Genomic DNA, 20,571 nt, shown 5'->3' on the forward strand with positions numbered 1-20,571 from the left:
CTTTGTAAGTCGGTCAACAATTACCCAGATGACATCATGTTTTGAGCGTGCCTTAGGCAATCATGTCACAAAATCTATAGTGATATATTCCCACTTCCACTCCAGAATTGGTAATGGCTGAAGTAGCCCACTTGGGCGTTGATGTTCTGTCTTGACCTGCTGATATACTAAATACTTAGAAACAAAGTCAACTATATCTCTTTTCATCCCATTCCAGCAAAATCAGAGTCGTGTACCTTGATACATCTTAGTGCTTTCGGGATGCATGACAAACTTTGAGCTATGGGCCTCTGTCATGATGTCCCTTTTCAACTCACTATCACCTGAAACACACACTCTGTCCTGAAATATGAACAACCCATCAGTAGAGACTCGAAATTCTAAGTTAACTCCCTATTCTGCATCTTTCTTGATGGCTGCTAGGGTGGAATCGGCGGACTAAGCTTCCTTTATTCTCTGGATTAGCTCTGGCTGAACAATCAGATGACCCAAATATGTGACTCTCTTCAGATCCTGAAGTCATACTTATTGTGTGACCCTTATTTACCTGCATTTTGAAACTATCAAATAAGCTAATATACCTGTGATTTTCCTATTGAGTGCATTGGATACTACGTCATCCTTACCTGAATGGTACATGATGTCACAATCATAGTCTTTGAGGATTTTTATCCACCTTTTATGATGTATGTTGAGATCCTTTTGAGTGAATATGTGTTTCAAACTCTTATGATTAGTATAGATCTGAAAGGTGTCCCCATACAAAAATAATGCAAAGTCTTTAAGGCGTGGATAATTACGGTAAATTTTAAGTCATGGGTGGGGTAGTTTTTCTCATGACTCTTCAACTGGCTGGACCCATAAGCTATGAACTTTCCATGCTGCATCAAAACACAACCCAACCCTAAATAGGAAGCATCACTGTAAATTGTATATCCACCTGATCTGCTCGGCAAGGCCAACACAAGTGCGATAGTTAACCATTTCTTTAGTTCTAAAAAGCTTCTCTCACAGTGCTCGTTCCACTCAAACTTGACGTTCTTCTTTGTGAGCTGAGTCAGAGGAGCAGGTAGACAAGAAAATCTTTCTACAAACCTGCGGTAATAACCTGCCATCTCCAAAAAGTTATGGATCTCCTTAACTGATGTTAATTTTTCCCAATCGAGCACTGCCTCAACTTTTTCGGGGTTCATTGACACTCAATCCTTTAATATGATGTGTCCTAGAAAAGTAATATTCTCAAGTCAGAATCCACACTTACTCAACTTTGCATATAGCTTCTTCTCTCTAAAAACCTGTAAAACCTGAGTTAGATGGTGAACGTGTTCCTCTCTTATTTTTAAATAAATCAAGATATCATCGATGAACACAATAATAAACTGATCCAAGAATTGTCTGAAAAACTCAGTTCATCAAGTCCATAAAAATGGTTGGAGCGTTGGTTAGTCCAAATGGCATGACTAGGAACTCATAGTGTTCGTACCTGGTTCGAAAGACTATTTTGGAAATGTCTTTTGCCCTAATTTTTACCTGATGGTAACTTGAAGGCATGTCTATTTTGGAGAAGATCTGGGCACCCTACAACTGATCAAAGAGGTCATCGATCTTGGGGAGGGATACTTGTTCTTGATCGTGATTCTGTTCAAACCTCTGTAATCAATACATAACCTTAAAGTCCCATCTCTCTTTCTTTTAAATGTGACTCCGGCACCCCAAAGGAACACATTATGTCAGATGAATCCACTATCCTGCAATTCAGTGATATGTTTCTTTAGTTCCTCCATCTCAACGGCTCATGCGATAAGGAGCAATCGAAATAGGCTGGATACCTGGCTGAAGGTCTATGGTGAATTCGACTTCTCTGTCCACTGACAGTCCAGGTAGTTCATCCAGAAACACATTTGAGAAATCTCAGACTACCAAAATCTCTTGAATACAAATTTCTTTCTTGGGTTTGCCTAGTTAGAAGAAAAATATGGGTTAAAGTACTTGATAATAAGAAAATTTATCATGAGGGAACAAATGTTAAACGATTTTATTAATTTATAAATGACTCCTCATTAGGAGGGTTGAATACAACCTTCTTGCTAAAACAATCTACAGTGGTGTGATACGCCGCTAGCCAGTTCATTTTTAAAATTATATCAAAGTTTTCCGTGTCAATTTCTATTAGGTCCACACTCAATTTTCTATCTGCTATATCTATGACACAAGCTCTATACACAATCTCCCCCAGTAGTGTTTTACTCCCAAAAGTAGATACAAACAACACAGAATCAAAATTTGCAAGTAATACATTTAATTTTGATACAAAAACATGTGAAACAAATGAATGCGATGCACTAGTATCAATCAAAACATGAGCAAGATGGTTACAGATAGTGTACATATCCTGTACCACGTCGGGGTTGGATTCTGCATCCTACTGAGTGAGATTGTAAGCCTTGCCCTGGATAGGAGGTTTAGTCTGGTTCTAGTTTCTCGGTCACTCTCTTGCATAATGTTATGCACTACCACATATGCAGCAAGTGTTGTTGAAGCGATATCAGAGTCGATCCCCATGATCCTTGCCACAATGCTGACAGATCTTGCCACGTCTTGCTGTTGGAACCTGAGGGGGAGCTTGAGTCATCGACCTGGGTCTCTTATTCTGTTGAACAGGTACAGTAGGTGTCAGTTTGTGGTGAGGGGCTGAGGACCTGAGGTTCCCTACTACTTTAGAGAAGGTGCGAAGGCTCCTCTTCACTAACTGTGCCTTAGCTAGAACAACCAAATAAGTACTGAGCTTGAGCACAAACAACTACTGTTTGATCTCAGGACGGAGAACCCACTCGAACCTTCTAGCCTTCATCCATCATGCTCTCATGAAAATATCGACCCAACTCTAGGAACTTGTGAACATATTCTGATATAGTCATGTCCCCTTGGACCAAGTGTGCAAACTCCATATCCTTCATATGTCGGAGATGCTCTAGGAGATACTCTGCATGAAAAGTCGTCAGGAACTGTTCCCAAGTGACTAAAACGAGCAGGGTGGTCTGCTTGAGTTGTCACCAGCGGTCTGCTTCTCCTACTAGCATATACGTAGTAAGGATGACCTTCTATTCAAAAATCACCCCAATGGCCTTGAAGGTCTTCTCTATCTCAGCTAACTAGCATTCGGTCTCTTCAAAGGAGGATCCCCCTGTAAAAGAAGGTGAATTTAGTCTTTTATACATTTTTATGTAGTCTGGGTCCATCATGAGAGGAGCTGGGTCCTATGGATGAGGGACTGGACTGTGTTGAGGATGGACTGGATGGCCCTGCAGTGGTACTTGATGATATGGTGGAGGCACCAGATTGTACTGTGGTGGTGCCGGGTGATGCGATGGCTGAGGCACCAGATCATACTGTGGTAGCGCTGAGTGGTACTGTGAAGGAGTAGGGTCATATCGGGGTGGTGCAGGATCCTCCCGCTGCAGGAGTGGCTCAACCTATGGCAGCAGGGGAGGGTCAGGTAGCTCATTCCTTTCCTTCCGGGCCTGCTGGGCAGCAATAAGTCTCTCCACCATCTCAAATAACCGATCAACATCCTCTCTAAGCGAACCCTCTTGAGCTGCTCAGTTTAGTGGAGGTCTTCCTCTCATCATCTATCTGTATCTGCATTTCACAATGAATGGTTGAGTGACAATTTATTATTGTTGGTGTTTCCTAAGGATTTTGTGTAAGTAATAGGTCAGAGGAATACAGCTCTGATACCAACTGTAACGATCCCGGAATGTCCAAAGAAAATAAATTATAATTTAAGTGCGGAAGGAAATAGATAGCTAAGGTTTACATTCCTTACACAATAACTTAAGGTACTGAATAGTTCTACGAGAATTATCTATTTTTAAAGAAATACAAAAATAAGGAAATAAGTGCAAAAATAGATAAAACTAGCATTCTACTCACAACTCTCTTGTGGATCGGGCTCTGGGTCTTGGTCCTCTTGATCTGAAATAGTTAAATAAGAAATGAGTTATAGTAGCCTAGTAAGAATATCACGCTACTCACCAACACAGAAATAAAGGTTGTTAGAAAAATTAAAACAACTAATAGAGGACTTAATTAAACAAATTCATTTATCAATAATAAAATCATTTGTCGTCCACTTACCGTAACGAGATTTATAAAAACAACCTATAGAGACAATAACATAGCACTTATCATGATTTCATATGCAATCGGTAACATGCACCCATTATAAATCCACATTCAATAAATCAAACAACAACTATCCCTTTCCATCAGGCTGCTGGTATCCATAGAGGTTCATAGGGATGTCTCCACTACGCATGAACCATTTCCTTTAACATTCTCAATTAATAGACCGTCCTCATATCCCATCCGGTATGAGCACCAAGTTACTAAACCTCAATGCTCCGTTTGGTATTAAGGTGAAACGGGCTGTCCCCATATCCCGTCTAATATGAGCACCAAATTATCAAGTCTCGATACCCCGTCCGGTATGAGACAACGTTCACAGTAGGGTTCCTTATTGTACCGGGTTCATCCACCATCTCCTAGGATATCCAGTAAGGCTGTCGTTTCATCTATTCACTTAATCACACAATTTTCTGTTTTTTTTAGTCTATATTTTCCAATTCAATGATAATCACATAAATCAAACAATACATGCATTCAAAACTATAAAATCCATCAATGAAATATTATCATGCAATTAACTGTAAAATAATTAAACAGAATCAACTATAAATAATTTCCAGTTCTAGCTCCATTAGTAACCCGTAACTAATTATAAATATTTTTTAAATTACACAAAATGCTGTATTATTATTTATTTAGACTTCAATTCTGTAACAAAGAATAGGGTGAAAGATTCTTACTCAATTTGATACCCAAAAAGCTAAGTTGTTGACTGCGCATACTAGCGGTTTTCAGGTTCCCTGAATTTTTTTTTTGGGAATTAAAATGTACTATCAGTACCAACAAATGCCCCAAAAAATCCAAAATTAGTCTCAAGACCTATTTTTGGCCAATTTCGAAATTCTGGCACGGTGGCTCCGCCGTGCTCCGGCAACGGTGCCGATGCTCGTGACAGCGGTCTGCCTCGAGTCAGCTATTTTCGGTCAAATTTGGCTGATTTTGCATCAATCTCTATGAGAAAACACGTTAAGGGGTATCAGTTGGCCAAAAAAACATAAAAAATTGAAACTCACCGGCGGGGCTCTCCGGTGTGGTAGCTCCTCTAGCTCACGTTGCAATTGGATGTTTTGCTCCGGTCAACCTGTAGAGAAGAAAACGATGATCATAATGATGAAAAAATTACACAGAACGAGAATCAAAAAGGGTCTCATCGGAGGCGTTTTGTGAAATTTTCCGCGACGGCACTACCAGGCTTTCCCCGTGGTTTCCAGCCAATTCGCCGATCTTTTTGTTCTGATTTGGCCATGGGGGTGTTTAAAACTGAATTCCGAGCAAAAAAAAATATTTTTATCTCTTTTGGCGGTCGGAAAGGGCTCCGACGCGGCGGGGGGTGGCGGCGACCTCCTTCCCAGCGGCTAGATCTTCTTCTCCGACGAGGGGAGTCTGGCGGCTAGGGTTAGGGTTTGGTGTGAAGGGAGTTATTTATACTCGTTCTCTTTTGATCTGGATCGTCCATCGCGTTTGATCTGTACTGTTCGATCGCGATTAAATAAAGAGCGAATTTGGGTTGTTCATCATGATCTAATATGGACTGTCCGATCGCATTTAAATAGGGAACAGATCTGAACTGTCCATCGCGTTTAAATCTGATCGTCCGATCGCGTTTGAGAAATGAACACATCCAAATCGTTCGTGAGCACGAGACGAATCTGGATCGTTTGATCGCGGACATGTGGATCGCCCGCATGGCACTACATCAGCGTCCATTGTCACACAGTGTATCCTGGTTCGTCGGGGCTACTGACCGGGCATCTCACGTAGCACAACTTCTCTAAATTATATTTTAACTCTCTAGTTTCTGATTTTTCTTTCAAAAATATTCTTAAAATCAAAATTTTCATACATTTTCTTCGAAATCGTTTTCAATTTCATTATCCATCAAATTTTTTTATTTTTACACTAAATTAAAATTAAAAAATTAAAAAATTATATTTATAAATTAATTTAATTTACATTAAATTAAATTTGAGCATTACAATCTAAATATGATTTTTATTTTTTATTTGAATATGTTATATTTCATTAATCCTAATAACATAATTATGCCAAAAAATTATTTATTTTAATAAATAAATTATCAAGGGAAAATTGAGGGCGGCTGCCAATTCCAAATATAACTAAGAGTTTTCTGTAATTAGAAAAGCAGAGAGGTTCAACTTTAAAACACTCAATAAACTCCCAATCACATTAAGAGAGATTAGGGTTTCCTCTTTCCCCGATCTCTCTCTTTGATCGTCAACCCCTTAAACGTCGTCAACCAAATATCTCATATCGAATCAAAGCAAAAGACTTTCACATCCATGGGAACTCCAGAGACTTCGCGCGAACCCTGCCCAGATCGTATCCTTGACGATGTTGGTGGAGCCTTCGGGATGGGAGCTGTAGGCGGTTCCGCCTTCAACTTTCTCAAGGGCGTCTCCAACACCCCCAAGGGTGAGAAGTTTTTTGGTGGCGTCCAGGCCGTTCGTATGAATGCACCGCGTGTCGGCGGAAGTTTCGCCGTTTGGGGTGGCCTTTTCTCTACCTTTGATTGCAGTATGGTCTACCTGCGGCAGAAGGAAGACCCTTGGAACTCCATCATTGCAGGGGCTGCCACCGGTGGCTTCTTACAGCTGCGCCAAGGTCTCGGCGCCTCTGCCCGATCAGCTGTTTTTGGAGGCGTCCTTTTGGCGCTCATCGAAGGAGCCGGCATCATGCTCAACAAGGTCCTCAGCGCGCAGCAGAACATGCCTATCATGATCGAAGAGCCTGGCGGCGGCATGCCTGGAGCGTCCGGGATCCCTATGGGGCTCCCTGACAGGGCGGCGGTCCAGCCCATGCCGGAGGTTGCCTCAACAAGCGGATCTTCTTCTGATTCGAGTTCAAGTTCATGGTTTGGAGGGTGGTTTGGTGGCGGGAAGAAGCAAGAGACTGTGCCCAGTGGGGGAAGCAAGACGGAGATTCTCGAAAGCTTCGACGCTCCTCCAGTGCCGAATTTTGAGTATAAGTGAAACTGAGGTTTTATAAGCAGCTCATATCTTTTAACGTTAAGTTAATTATGAGTGAGATATGACTTTCATCAAATACTTAAGTGAGGTGGGTTTAGGAATCGCTGGAATGCCAAATTTATATTTACATTGTTCTTTTTTGCTCTTGTTGAAGAATATAGTCTTAGAATTGTGCAATAAGAAATTCTTGGCAATTTTGTCCTTGAACTCGATCATTACTTGAATTCTGGTGTATTGAAGCATTTCACTGAGGGCTTCCGTTTTAGTTTAGTCAGCAAGTTGTTCTAATGTTAGCTTTTGTATAGAATGCACTTTCCGTGTGTTGTTTACATCTTTCTTTTCTAAATGGAAAAAAAAAAGTTATGGTAACATATGTGGATCTCTATCATCAAGCTGTTTTGGAATAGCTTTTTTCTCCTGGAGTATTTGTTTAAGAAGGTAATTTGTCATAAAGAACACACATTTATTTGCTTGCTCAGTGGTTACCAAAGTGTTTTTATGGCCTTGTTATGTTCAATTGTCCATCTCTTTCACACTTTTGTAATGGCTATTTTCTGCGTTAAACTATTGCCGGGTGCATTGAAGCATTATTTTGTTGAGGGCTTTGGTTTTGTCTTAGTCAGCGCTAAGCGAGTTGTCCTATTGTTAGCTCTTATATGCGCCCTCTATGTGTTGTTACATTTTTCTAAATGAAGAAAAAAACATTTTGTGGTATCATCTATGGATCTCTATTGCTCAGTGGATATTGGAGTGTTTTCTTGGCCTTGTTATTTTCATTTATCCATCTCTTTCATGCGACTGTAATAGTCTGCTTTACTGTAAGCTTGCCATTGGTTAAAAATAAAATAGGAATACACTAGAAGTGAGATAAAGATTGAATAGGAATCCAACCTTTTAGAGTTAAATGGAAGTAGATTTTGTTAATTGTGAGTTAAATATGTAATCATAATTTATATTCTAATATATCAAGTTATTGAGATTTAGGAATATAAAATGAGACTAGAATATGTTTGAGCTATGAGAGCTAGACTTGTGCAATTTTTGCTTGTCATGGTCAAAGCTTTGTCGAGCTTTTGTTTATCCTCTGTTGTTTCTGCTTTTTCTTCTATTTTCTATTTAAATGATATAACACACTCGACTTATGTAGCTGGTGAACTTGAAAGTTGAAGCATCAGATTGGAATATAATGCTCATGGAAATTCTCTTGTGTTCTGCCTCATTGCACATACAGCATTTGTCAGTTCTTATTGTATTGTTTGGCACAGTGTTATTAGCAAATTAGGTTCAGCAGACAGCAAGGCTTGCACATGGTGTTGTGAAACTGAAGTGCAGAACTCTGTCAAATATCTAACATGTTTAGCATTTTGTTCCCAGTATTCTCAATATCAATTGCGATAATAATTTCCAACATGGTAAAGATGTACTAACTTTTAGATTATAGTTTTTGAACATGTTAACATGTATAATTAGCTTTACTCGTGATTGCATATTTTTGATAGCCTTCGGTTAATATCTTCTCCTTTAAAACTGTTATATATTTTCATTTTCTAATGTAGTATTACCTTTGAAACATGAAGATACATGAAGTTGCAAGTGAAAATGATATTTGAAAGATAGTGTATCGCATGAGTTTAAGAAATTTTTTTTATTCTTTTCACCATATTTTGTTTAATGGTTTCTAGATCTTGTTTACATGTTCAATTATTACATGTATTTTTCTGTATAAACATGTATGAACTTGTGGAAAAAAGAATTAAATAGTTTTCTATAGCTAAACAGGGCCTTAGTGTTTGAAACAAATAGGTGCAAAATTATGTACTAATCCTTACAGGGGTCATATTTTTTAGGAACATGTGAGAGATTTTTTATCGGCCTACTTTTTGAAAATACCTTGGCAGGGTAGGCTTAGTTGTGTGCTGGTCCTTGTAGGCGTGTCATATGCTTCATGTAACTGAGATCAGATTCTCGGCTGTAATTCTTGTTTTGTGCCTTGCTATATTCTCATTCTATTTTTATTTAGTTGTCACATCAAAACTTTCTATTAATATTAGGGTACATAATTATTAGATGTTTTATGTTCGACCTCTTCTCTCAATCTCACTTTGAATCCTATTAAGGTAGAAATTCCATTCTTACCTCCAAAGAATTCAAAGTGAATGTAGATTTGAGATTAAAGATGCAAATTACATTCCAGTTCTACATTTCAAACTAATATGAAGCTTAGGTAGAAATTGGGTGAGAATGGAATGTGGTTCAAGCAAATGCAACCTTAGAACACTGGAGTTGTGGCTATGTCATGTTTCTTGTGTTTTCCCCATTTTTTTTTTTCATGTCCCTGAATGGAAGTTAAGTTGTAGAGTTTTTCCCCCGAATGATTGCTTTATCTTGTTGCATAGTTTATGCAGGATGTTTTGATTGCACAACGTGTTCAAACTCTTTGAAGTCATCTGCGGAGAATTTTTGTCAAGATCTATTTTCTGTAGATTCACTTATCAACAATTGTCTACTGATGATTTATGTTCAACGGGAATCAGTCATTTGCTCTTCCATGAAGAGCACGAGGCAAATGTTAGATTGCGATACCAGTCAAATTATGTGGGAAATTTTTTGGAGAAGAGTTTGGCAAGATCTGTAATTTGAAATATGAGCGTACCTACTAACCATGTTAAATATATTACTGAAGGGGTGGTCAATTAATCCTCTTATATGGACGGGTTCAAGCTGGGTTGTGTTTTTATATTTCATATCAGATGTTATGGGATTTCTGTATGTTAACCAATGAAAATTTATTCGTAGTTTTTGTTTGGTGGTGTGACTAACTATATATATATGAATGAAGATTCATTTATCTATGAGAATACATATAAATTATAAATAAAATTTTATATATGAATATAAATAAAATGGATTTGAAACTATAAAACTATTACTTGTTTCTTCACTTTCAGCCAGAGTAGTTTGGTTTGGATCAGTTTCGCGCTAGGTTTTAGTTGCCAAGCTCAATTTACTTGAATCAAGAGTATAATCAACTCAAGTATAATTACTATTTCAGCCTCACAGCGCCGTGAACTAATACGACATCGTCAGAAGATTATGTCGCGATTACTCCGCTCGCTTTCTGACCTTCACCACTCATGTTCTCATCCCCCTGCTGCTGCATCTATCTCATCCTCGGCTCGCCATTTACACCGCCGCTCCATGGCCACCACTACCACCATCACCGACTCTGTAAGTCCATCAAACACACGCGTAGGCTGGATCGGAACGGGCGTCATGGGCCGCTTCATGTGCGCTCACCTAATCAAAGCCGGGTATACTGTCACTGTCTTCAATCGGACCCTCTCTAAGGCGCAGCCCCTTCTCGACATGGGGGCCAAACTGGCTAACTCCCCTCAAGCCGTCGCCGCACAATCCGAGGTCGTCTTTTCAATTGTTGGTTATCCCTCCGACGTCCGCAATGTCCTTCTCCATCCAACTACCGGGGCTCTTTCTGGTCTCCAACCCGGGGGTGTCCTGGTCGACATGACCACTTCGGAACCCTCCCTCGCCTCTGAGATCGAAGAAGAAGCTTCCGCTAAGAACTGCTTCTCAATCGATGCCCCTGTCTCTGGCGGAGACCGCGGTGCCAAGAACGGCACTCTGGCTATATTCGCCGGCGGGGACAAGACCGTCATCCAGCGCCTGAATCCCCTTTTTAGCCTCCTTGGGAAGGTCAATTACATGGGAAGCAGCGGCAAAGGCCAGTTCGCGAAGCTAGCGAACCAAATAACGATTGCGTCGACAATGGTTGGCTTAGTGGAAGGAATCATATATGCGCACAAGGCAGGGCTAGAGGTGGGGCTGTTTCTGGATGCCATATCGACGGGAGCTGCGGGGTCAAAGTCGCTGGATTTGTACGGAAGTAGGATATTGAAGAGGGATTTGGAACCAGGGTTTTACGTGAACCATTTTATTAAGGATTTGGGGATTTGTCTAAAGGAATGCCAAAAGATGGGACTTGCTTTGCCTGGTCTGGCTCTTGCCCAACAGCTTTACCTGTCGCTCAAGGCTCACGGGGAGGGTAATTTAGGCACACAAGCGCTTATTTTAGCTCTTGAGAGGCTCAACAATGTTTCTGTTGCTCCTGCAGATTCGTCTTGTGTTGCTTCATCGCCCTGAGACTGATAAAATTATGGAGCTATTGAAATGGTATATTTGTTGTTTCAATTATGATCAGTCCAATAATAGAATGCTCTATATATGTTGATGCCTCATATTTATAGTTAAAATGTGTTGAAATTTGTGTTCTTGTTGTGCTTGTTTGCATTTTGGTGGGGTGGGAAAAGTAGAGGGAAGCGTGGTTGTTGAAGACCTGAACTTGAGAATTCATATTATGGTGAGGCCAGTAGGCCAAATGCCTTGCGCCTTCTGGAAAATGCTAATAGTCTGTTAACAGTCTACGACATGCTCTAGTCGTCTGCTGGATGGTATATTATAGCAGCTTTTGTTAGTTATGACAGGTGGGGAGACATCACGCCTGTCAAAACTAATGTATTTTTGCCTTTAGGATGAGTTTGGTTTAGATTCAAATTCTATAGAATAGAAATAAGAATAGGAAAACAATAGAAATCATGTAGAAATCTGAATGAAAACATAACTTCTATATTGTAAGTTAATTGTACATTTAATTTAAGCTAATTATTTTTGTGATTCATTCTTTGACAAGCTAGAATACAAATACTTGATTTTGAAATTGGAGATATAAGTGAAGGTTGATTCAATTGTGAATATGTAAACCGTGACTAATTTTTGTGTATTTAAGATTTAGGAGTTGAACAAGAACATAATAAGTTTGGGTTAAACTCAACATCAGAGAAAGGGAGGATTAAGGGCTTATCCAATGTCGAGTCTAAACTCTAATGGGATTTTCTCCGTCAAATCTTTCTACCTTTGCTTGGCTAAGGGAGATGAAACTTGTATGGAGATCCCCTCAAGACAGAATTGGAAGGTTAAAACATTGTCTGGGGTGGTTTTTTTCGCTTAGTAAACAGTTAGAAAGTATGTAAAGACTCAGAACTTAAAAGAAAATAAAATTATAAATTAAATGCAGAAGTAAAATAATAGAGTTTAAAATATACATTTCTTACACAATAATTTAAAATACCCAGTAGCAATACGAGAATATCTTTTCTAAAATAACAAACGAAAATCAAATAAATAAATAAAAGACAATATACTGAACATTTTATGACAACTTTCACTAGTTTTTGAAGAGAGTTTGGGTAGTGAACTATTCACAGTTCTCTTGTTGATCGAGATCTGGGTCTTGATTTTTTTTATCTGAAATAGTTAATGAAATGGTGAGTTACACTAATGTAGTAAGAATATCACACTACTCACCGATATAGAAACTGAAAATTGGTAAAAATAATAAAAATAACCAATTGAGCTCTTGATTTAAATAAATTCATTTATTATAAGAAAAACCATTTATTGTATATATTTACCGTTGCGAGATTTTAAAAATCGACTTATAGAGATTATAACTCAAATAACATTCTAATATCATATTCAAGTGAGTTAAAATAACAACTTTTCTTTTTTATTTGCCTACTAGTATGTTTCAGGGTCCATAGGGATGTCGCATTATGCGTGAATCAATATCTAACATTGTCAACTAACCGGCTATTCTCATATTCCGTCCGGTATGAGTGCCAAAAATACCATATTTCACTATCATGTCCGGTATGAGAGTAAATCAGACTGTTTTCATAACCCGTCAGGTATGAGCGCCAAAAATATTATTTTTCGATATCCCATCCGGTATGAGGTAACGTTCACGATAGGGTTCCCTATGTACCCAATCCGTCCACCATCTTATAGGATATGCAGTAAGACCACTATTCATTAATTCACATAATCAAGTAATTTTCTATTTGCATATTAATTTTTAATTTCATAAATTAACTGTAAATCATGTAAGACAATCAATAAATATACATCAAAGAAGCACATCCGCAGTTTTCGGATTACTCGTCATTTCTTTTGCTCCGATTTGGCCATGAGAATGATCGGAATTAAATTCTGAGCAGATGGAAGAATTTTTATATTTTTTTGGCGGTCGGATGTGGCTCCGACGCGGTGATGGTCAGCGGTCAACTCTTTTCTCTGGTGATTGGTTCTTCTTCTCTAGCGGGAGACTGGTGGCTAGGGTTTGGGTTCAGTGTGATGTGAAATATTTATATCCGTCTTGCGTTAATCTGGACCGTTCATCACATTTGATCTCGACCGTCTAATCGTCTTTAAAGAAGAAATAAATTTGAACCGTTCATCGCAATTTGGTCTCGACCGTCCGATCGCGTTTAAAGAATGAACGAATCTGGGTCATTCATTATGTTTGATCGCAACCGTCCGATCGCGCCTGAGGAGGGAACAGATCCGGACAGTTCTTGCGTGCGGGAACGCTTCCGGGTCGTCTGATTGCGGGGCATGCGGATCGCCAGCGTGGACTCCCGCATGGCACCAAGTCAGTGTGTCTTGCTATACGGCGCGCTCTGATTCGTTGAGACTGTTGACTGGGCGGTTCTACATGGCAAAATTTTTCTTAATTGCGTTCTGACTTATAGTTTCTGATTTTTCTTTCAAAAACATCATCCAAATCCAAATGTTTATCCTTTTTTTTCAAAATTATTTTCAATTTTATCATCAACCTATTTTTTTCCATAATTTAACATTAAATTAAAATTTATTAATTTTAAAAATAGATTTTTATACATTTTTTAAATGTTGAAATTGATTCCGAACCAAATTTCAGATCTGGGTATTACAAAGTAAATTGATCAGAAGGGAAAGACTCTTAGTTGATAGTTGTTTCCTGTTTAAGAGTGATGTGGAATCTTGTCATCATATTGTCTTGTAGTATCTAACAATACTGCTTGTGGACTCTAGGAACATAATTGGGTGATGGTTGGTTCTGTGAGAGATGAGATTCTGGTGATTTCAAATCCCCTTTCCATGTTCTGGGAAACTTGAATAAAAATAAATATGAAAACTTTTAAGGGCACAGAGGCTAATTTTGATAAATTTAAATATATATGGTTTCCGACTCTAGATTTTTTTATCAATGGTAGAGAGGAGATTTGATAGGCATTTTTCTTAACGTATAAATAATTTGTTAATGGGTTGTATCTACGCATAGATAATATTTTTCTCATCTTAGAGGCATGCTAACACTTCCTTACCATCACATAAATGACAATACTTTTAAATATTTATCTTTTTTTATGGATAACTCTGAATTGTTATTCGAGGACGAAGCAGTAGGAATATTAAATGAAAGAATAAGCCGTACTCCAAAGTCACAGAACTTGTTGAACCTTGCGAGATATGCAACTTTGTGCTTCTTAGACAATGGCTTCAGGTGTTTGGCTCCACGTTAAAGGTTAAAGTGTGTGGCATACAAGTTCTTGTCTAGATAAAAAAAAAAAAATGATTATTGGCTTGATTTTCATGGTTTTGAGATGAAGGCTTACTACAATGCTGAAAAAAATGAAAGATTTAATAAAAAATTGAAAAATGTGTAATCGTTAAAAGGTTCGGTAAGGTTTAGGCTAAGGGAAGACCATGGATAAGGTTGGAGGAGAGGGTGGGACAATTATCGCGTTATGCACGGAGGAAAGATGAGGACAAACGCTTTCATGATTTCTGAACCATACTTTGCAATTCCGTGATAGTCCGCTATCAGGTTCTATATGTTTGTTTGCACATGTCAGGTAAAGTAGATTGTTTATTTCACACCTAGGTATTATATCCTTGGAAAAGAGATTGCTTTCTTAGCTTATATTGACTGACTGTGTATATTTTCCAGTAATGGTTAGTGGCCTAGCGCCTGCATTTTCTTTTCATAAAAGAAGGCTTAATGTCAGCCTCTAAATCTATTGAAGCAAGGGGGGGGGGGGGGGGGAATAGGATGTAACATGGTTCAGTTACAATGTGAAGATTGTTCTCATGTCTTCTTGGTCAAATATTGTAGAGGATTACACAAACAGCACCTAATGAGGTTACTCTTGATAGAGATTGATTCAAATGTATTTTCCATTCTTGGATCGTAATGGAAAAGATAAACCAATGCACAAGAAGATTTCCATGTTAAATCAGAGTAATTGTTTCTTGTTTTTAACATTCAGTTCATAAAGATTCACTATTGTATACATAGATAAATTTTACATTATCATAAAATCGGACCTTAAATGGAGCTTCAATTTCTGAATAACCCATTAATGGCAAATCATTCTTCCCCTGCTTCCTCATGGACCCGCATATTTAATTCACCATCTGCCAGTGCTGCAAAACAGGAAGTCTACTGTCAAAACCCGTAAAATCAACTTTTTTCTTTTCCTTTGATTGACTTTGCCGAAAGCTGGAAAACAATAAATGCTTTGTCAAATTCTTCATGAATGAGCAACTTTTCCATTAGTTGTTGAACATGTTCATCCTACACATTAGTTTAATCCAAATCCAAGCATGTTAGGCACAGCAATCATGTTTTTCATGCTCATCTATTCATAGATCAAGCTCCTCAAATCATTGCATTCTGTTTCTTTTGCTAAAAATAAACACACACACACACACACACATATATATATGTACGTTAAGTTTTCTTACATAAATGTTAAACTTAATTTAATTTTTGTTTTTTTAAAAAAAAAAAAAATCTATGGTTGATACTACTTAATAACAATATTGTCTAGTGGGTAAGAATTAATTGTTACTAATTAATATTTATTTTGAAATAAAATTTATTTCTATTATGTTATTTTTAGACATACAAAGTATAATAATGTGCATGAATAAAAAAAATATGATATTAAATTTATATAAATAAATAAGCATTGGCATATATGTCTACTTTCACATCTAAAAATAAAGTAAATTTATATTCATCTCACATTTGGTATGGGTAAAATTTTTATTAAATAATTTTAATTAAGACAAAATATTAACATTAATAAATATAATATTTATTATTACGCTGATCTGGTGTTTATGTATGATTCAAGACTGTGAAATTAAATGCAGAATTGTTTTTTCTGTACGTGCGCACGTGCATAGAAATCTTTACTCTGCTAAACATTTTTTCTCGGCCACATAAATTTCCTTGACATAAAATATTTTTTAAGAAAAAAAGTAAAATTCATTTTACTCTGAAAATAAAATATTCTTTGTATTTAAAAAAGTAAATATATATATATATATTATATTAAGTAGTTTTCCATTTTTTCTAAACAATAATCTCACAGTGCTGGTGGCGACTTTCTGGTAAGTCCTCGTTCAACACTGGCGGTTCTCTTCTCTTCTTTGCTCCTACTGCTGAGAAATGAACTCATCTAATAAGTATATATACACACGCACACCATTTTACTGTAAAGTCCACCTTGATTACGAATTCACTGTTAGAAAACAAGCGAGTACTCGCCACTAAAATTTTCAAACTTTTGAACGTTGAACGTTCAAACTTACACTTCTGTTTCCACGTCTCAATTTCCATCCTCCCGCGTTTACACGCCATTTGATTCTCTCTTCAGATCTGCTTCCTTGTCACCCCCTGCAACTTTCGATTACACCACCCACCATCAAAATGGTTCCAACTCACTTCTTCTTCTTCTTCTTCTTCTTCTTCTTCTTCTTCCTCTTCTCACACTTGTTTTGTCCTGCAAACTCCCAAAATCTCTACGATCAAGAACATCAAGTCCTGCTCAAACTCTTCCAGCACTGGGAAAACCCGTCCTCCATTCAACACTGGATCTCCACCAACTCATCCTCTCACTGCACCTGGCCAGAAATCATCTGTACCCAAAACTCAATAACCTCTCTGCTAATCTATGATTTAGGCATCAGACGACCAATTCCTGACTTCATTTGCGACCTCAAAAACCTTACTGTCCTCGATCTTCAGTACAATTACATACCCGGAAATTTTCCTACACTTCTATACAACTGTTCTAAGCTTGAGTACCTTGACCTCTCTCAGAACTACTTTGTTGGTCCGCTTCCTAATGACATTGATCGCTTGCATCGCCTCCAATATCTCAGCCTTGCTGCTAATAACTTCTCGGGTGATATTCCGCCAGCCATAGGGAGTCTAAAGGAATTGAGGGATCTTCATCTTCACCAGAACCAGTTCAATGGTACCTTCCCCCCAGGAATCGGCAACTTGTCTAAGCTTGAAAGGTTGTATTTGGCTTACAACACTAAATTCCAGCCATCCAAGTTGCACTCTAGTTTTACCCAGCTGAGAAACCTCAAGGAGCTGTGGATTTCAGATTCAAATTTGGTGGGTGAACTGCCTGAGACGATGGGGGACATAGCAGCCCTGGAGAAACTGGATTTGTCAACCAATGGTTTAACAGGAAATATTCCCAGCAGTTTGTTCACGTTGAAGAATCTGAGACAAGTTTACCTGTTTAAGAACAATCTATCAGGAGAGATTCCGCAAATGATGGAGTCCTTAAACTTGACCGAGCTGGATCTTTCAGAGAATAACTTATGGGGGAAAATTCCAAATGACATTGAGAAGCTCAGCAACTTATCAGTTCTGGTTCTCTTTTCTAATAAATTATCAGGTGAAGTACCTGAAAACATAAGCCGAATTTCAACACTAAAAGATGTTAGATTGTTTGACAACCGTTTAACGGGAATTCTGCCTCAGGATTTTGGAAGATACTCGTTTCTTGAGGCATTTGAGGTTGCATCCAACAGGTTCACCGGCCAGCTACCTCAACACTTGTGCTATGGTGGTAAGCTGCAAGGAGTGGTGGCTTTTGATAATAATCTGATTGGTGAATTGCCAGATTCTCTTGGTAATTGTAACAGTTTGGTCACTGTTATGATTCAAAACAATAAGTTCACTGGTAAAATTCCTGTTGGGTTATGGACATCACTCAATCTTTCTGTCCTGATTGTCAATGACAATTTGTTTACGGGTAAGCTTCCCGATAAATTGTCCCATAATCTTTCGCTGATTGACATTAGTAACAACATGTTTTCTGGGGAAATTCCCATGGGAGCCAGTAGCTGGGTGAATCTTGTTGTGTTCAAAGCTAGCAATAACCTCTTTAATGGTACCATTCCAAGAGAATTAACAGCTCTTCCTTCACTTACTACTCTTTTGCTGGATCGGAATCAACTTGTTGGCTCTCTTCCATCAGATATAATTTCTTGGAAGTCATTAGCGAATCTAAACCTCAGTGGAAATCAGCTTTCTGGAAAAATTCCAGAACAAATTGGTGTTTTGCCAGTCTTGAATGAATTGGACTTATCAGACAACCAACTTTCTGGCCAAATTCCTTTTCAAATTGGCCTCCTCAAGCTGACTTCTTTAAATCTCTCTTCCAATCATCTCACTGGGAAAATTCCAAATGAGTTTGAAAATGAGGCCTTCTCCACTAGCTTCTTGAACAACCGCGGTCTTTGTGCCAGCAGCCCAGATCTAAACCTCAATGCCTGCAACTCCAGACCCCAAAAATCATCTAGAGGTTCTTCCCAGCATCTTGCTTTGATTTTATGTATTGTTGTAGCAGTATCTGCATTGTTGCTTACGTTCCTCATGATCAAAGTATGCTGGAAAAGAAATAATGGACTTCACTCAACATGGAAACTCACCTCATTTCACAAGTTAAACTTTACAGAATGCAACATTCTCTCAGAACTGAAAGAAAATAACATGATTGGAAGTGGTGGTTCGGGGAAAGTATACCGTGTTGCATTAACCAATTCATTAGTTGTTGCAGTAAAGAAGATTTGGAATAATAGGAAGTTAGAGGAGAAACTTGAGAAGGAGTTTTTTGCTGAAGTTGAGATTCTTGGGACAATCAGGCATATGAACATAGTGAAACTGATGTGTTGTGTTTCCAGTGAGAATTACAAGCTTCTTGTCTATGAATACTTGGAAAATAACAGCCTAGATCAGTGGCTGCATAGAAAGAAACTGCCATCATCACCTACTGCTTCTCAGCTTGTTCTAAATTGGCCCAAGAGGTTACATATTGCAACTGGGGCTGCCAAGGGGCTCTGCTACATGCACCATGGCTGCTCACCACCCATTGTTCATCGAGATGTGAAGTCAAGCAACATTCTTTTAGATTCTGAATTTAATGCCAAAATAGCTGATTTTGGTCTAGCTAGGATGCTGATCAAGACTGAAGAAGTTGCAACAATGTCAACTGTGGCTGGTTCTTTTGGATACATAGCTCCAGGTAACTAATATAACAAGCCCCTAATGTTGGTTGCTTTGTCCGCTTCATTTTGCCTAATGTAACTTCATTTGTGTTTTAAATTTAAATTGCAGAATATGCTAGTACGACAAAGGTAAACGAGAAAATTGATGTCTATAGCTTCGGGGTAATCCTGTTGGAGCTGACAACAGGAAGAAAAGCGAATTATGGAGATGAGCATACAAATCTTGCAGATTGGGCATGGCGTTATATTGAAGAAGGGAATCATATAGCAGATGCTTTGGATGAGGAGATCAAGGAAGCTTGTTATGTGGATGAGATGAGCAATGTGTTCAAACTTGGGATCATTTGCACTAGCAAACTGCCATCTTCCAGGCCCTCGATGAATGAGGTTGTAGAAATTCTACTGCGAAGCAACTGTCTGCATTTTTACAGGGAAAAACCTAATGGAAGTGAGTATGACGCAGACCCTCTTCTCAAGAATTCAAGCCGGGAGCAGTGGTTAAGAAATGCAGATGCTACTTTGGCATATCAAGTGTGAAGTTTGTGTATCAGGATGCCTTTGGGTGTGAAACTATGAACAGGAGTGCAGGGAAACTAGTAAAGTCAAGGTGAAACTAGGATACATGAAGCAATAACTAGATGGTTTAGTGTTTCATTAAAAGCTTTGTGATTATTTTAACTGTGAAAATTTTTAGATCCCTAGCAAAGATGCTCTTTGTCATATCCCAATATGTTTAGATTATCTAATTTTTTACCTTCATCTCTGCAAAGATGTTTATCGGTTTAAAATTGAACCATGATGAGAACCGAACTAAAAAAATAATTGGACCAAAAATCAAACAGTTTCTCATTCAATCTAGTTGTGAGTTTTCTCTTTTCTCTTATTTTTTTAAGGTTTTAACTTTCAATTTTTATATGCTTTTTCTTTTTCTAATCCGTTTTTAACTGAAGTTCAGACCAGACAGATATAGACCGAATACTTCGGTTCAGAAAAGCTAAAACTGAATACTGTTGGTTATCCAGTCCGGTCCAATATAATCCAAAGTCACTGGTCCAATTCAGTACAAGTAATTAAAGAGGCAAACCAAGAGTACCTTGGAGAAGAAAGCATATATAGAGTAATTCCATAATATAACCCAAATCAAAAAGTTTAAACAGAATTTGAGCAAACGAAATTATCT

At 38.2% G+C, this 20,571-nt stretch overlaps 3 protein-coding genes across 4 annotated transcripts; all 3 read left to right on the top strand.

The window, feature by feature from the left end:
• The first annotated feature begins 6,317 nt into the window (after positions 1-6,317).
• LOC110812455 (mitochondrial import inner membrane translocase subunit TIM17-2-like) lies at positions 6,318-9,980 on the top strand. Of its 2 annotated transcripts, none has more exons than XM_088207449.1 (2): positions 6,318-7,263; positions 9,572-9,980. In XM_088207449.1, exon 1 carries the CDS (start codon positions 6,489-6,491, stop codon positions 7,176-7,178), a length of 690 nt encoding a protein of 229 aa, XP_088063575.1. In that variant the 5' UTR covers positions 6,318-6,488; the 3' UTR covers positions 7,179-7,263; positions 9,572-9,980. The 2 variants fall into 2 exon arrangements, with proteins under 2 accessions (XP_088063575.1, XP_088063576.1); XM_088207450.1 differs by having other exon boundaries at positions 9,581-9,980.
• A 132-nt stretch (positions 9,981-10,112) lies between these two features.
• LOC110812472 (6-phosphogluconate dehydrogenase family protein) lies at positions 10,113-11,461 on the top strand. Its single transcript, XM_022039257.2, has one exon. The coding sequence runs from the start codon at positions 10,269-10,271 to the stop codon at positions 11,331-11,333; it is 1,065 nt and encodes a 354-aa protein (XP_021894949.1). The 5' UTR covers positions 10,113-10,268; the 3' UTR covers positions 11,334-11,461.
• Positions 11,462-16,652: 5,191 nt separating this feature from the next.
• On the top strand, positions 16,653-20,245 carry LOC110812463 (uncharacterized; the record flags this gene model as incomplete). The annotated part of the gene is given in 3 exon segments (XM_022039248.2): positions 16,653-16,862; positions 16,864-19,408; positions 19,501-20,245. Coding segments are annotated over 3 exon segments (3,183 nt in total), but the record flags the coding sequence as incomplete, so codon positions are not given.
• Positions 20,246-20,571: the final 326 nt, after the last annotated feature.

The sequence above is a fragment of the Carica papaya genome, chromosome 7 (genome assembly GCF_054855325.1).
Source record: "Carica papaya isolate Zhongbai chromosome 7, ASM5485532v1, whole genome shotgun sequence".
In the NCBI taxonomy this organism is placed as follows: Eukaryota; Viridiplantae; Streptophyta; class Magnoliopsida; order Brassicales; family Caricaceae; genus Carica; species Carica papaya.

What these genes read in the sequence shown, in the direction of transcription:
- LOC110812455 (XM_088207449.1), top strand. Translation starts at nt 6,489, where the DNA reads ATGGGAACTCCAGAGACTTCGCGCGAACCCTGCCCAGATCGTATCCTT.
- LOC110812472 (XM_022039257.2), top strand. Translation starts at nt 10,269, where the DNA reads ATGTCGCGATTACTCCGCTCGCTTTCTGACCTTCACCACTCATGTTCT.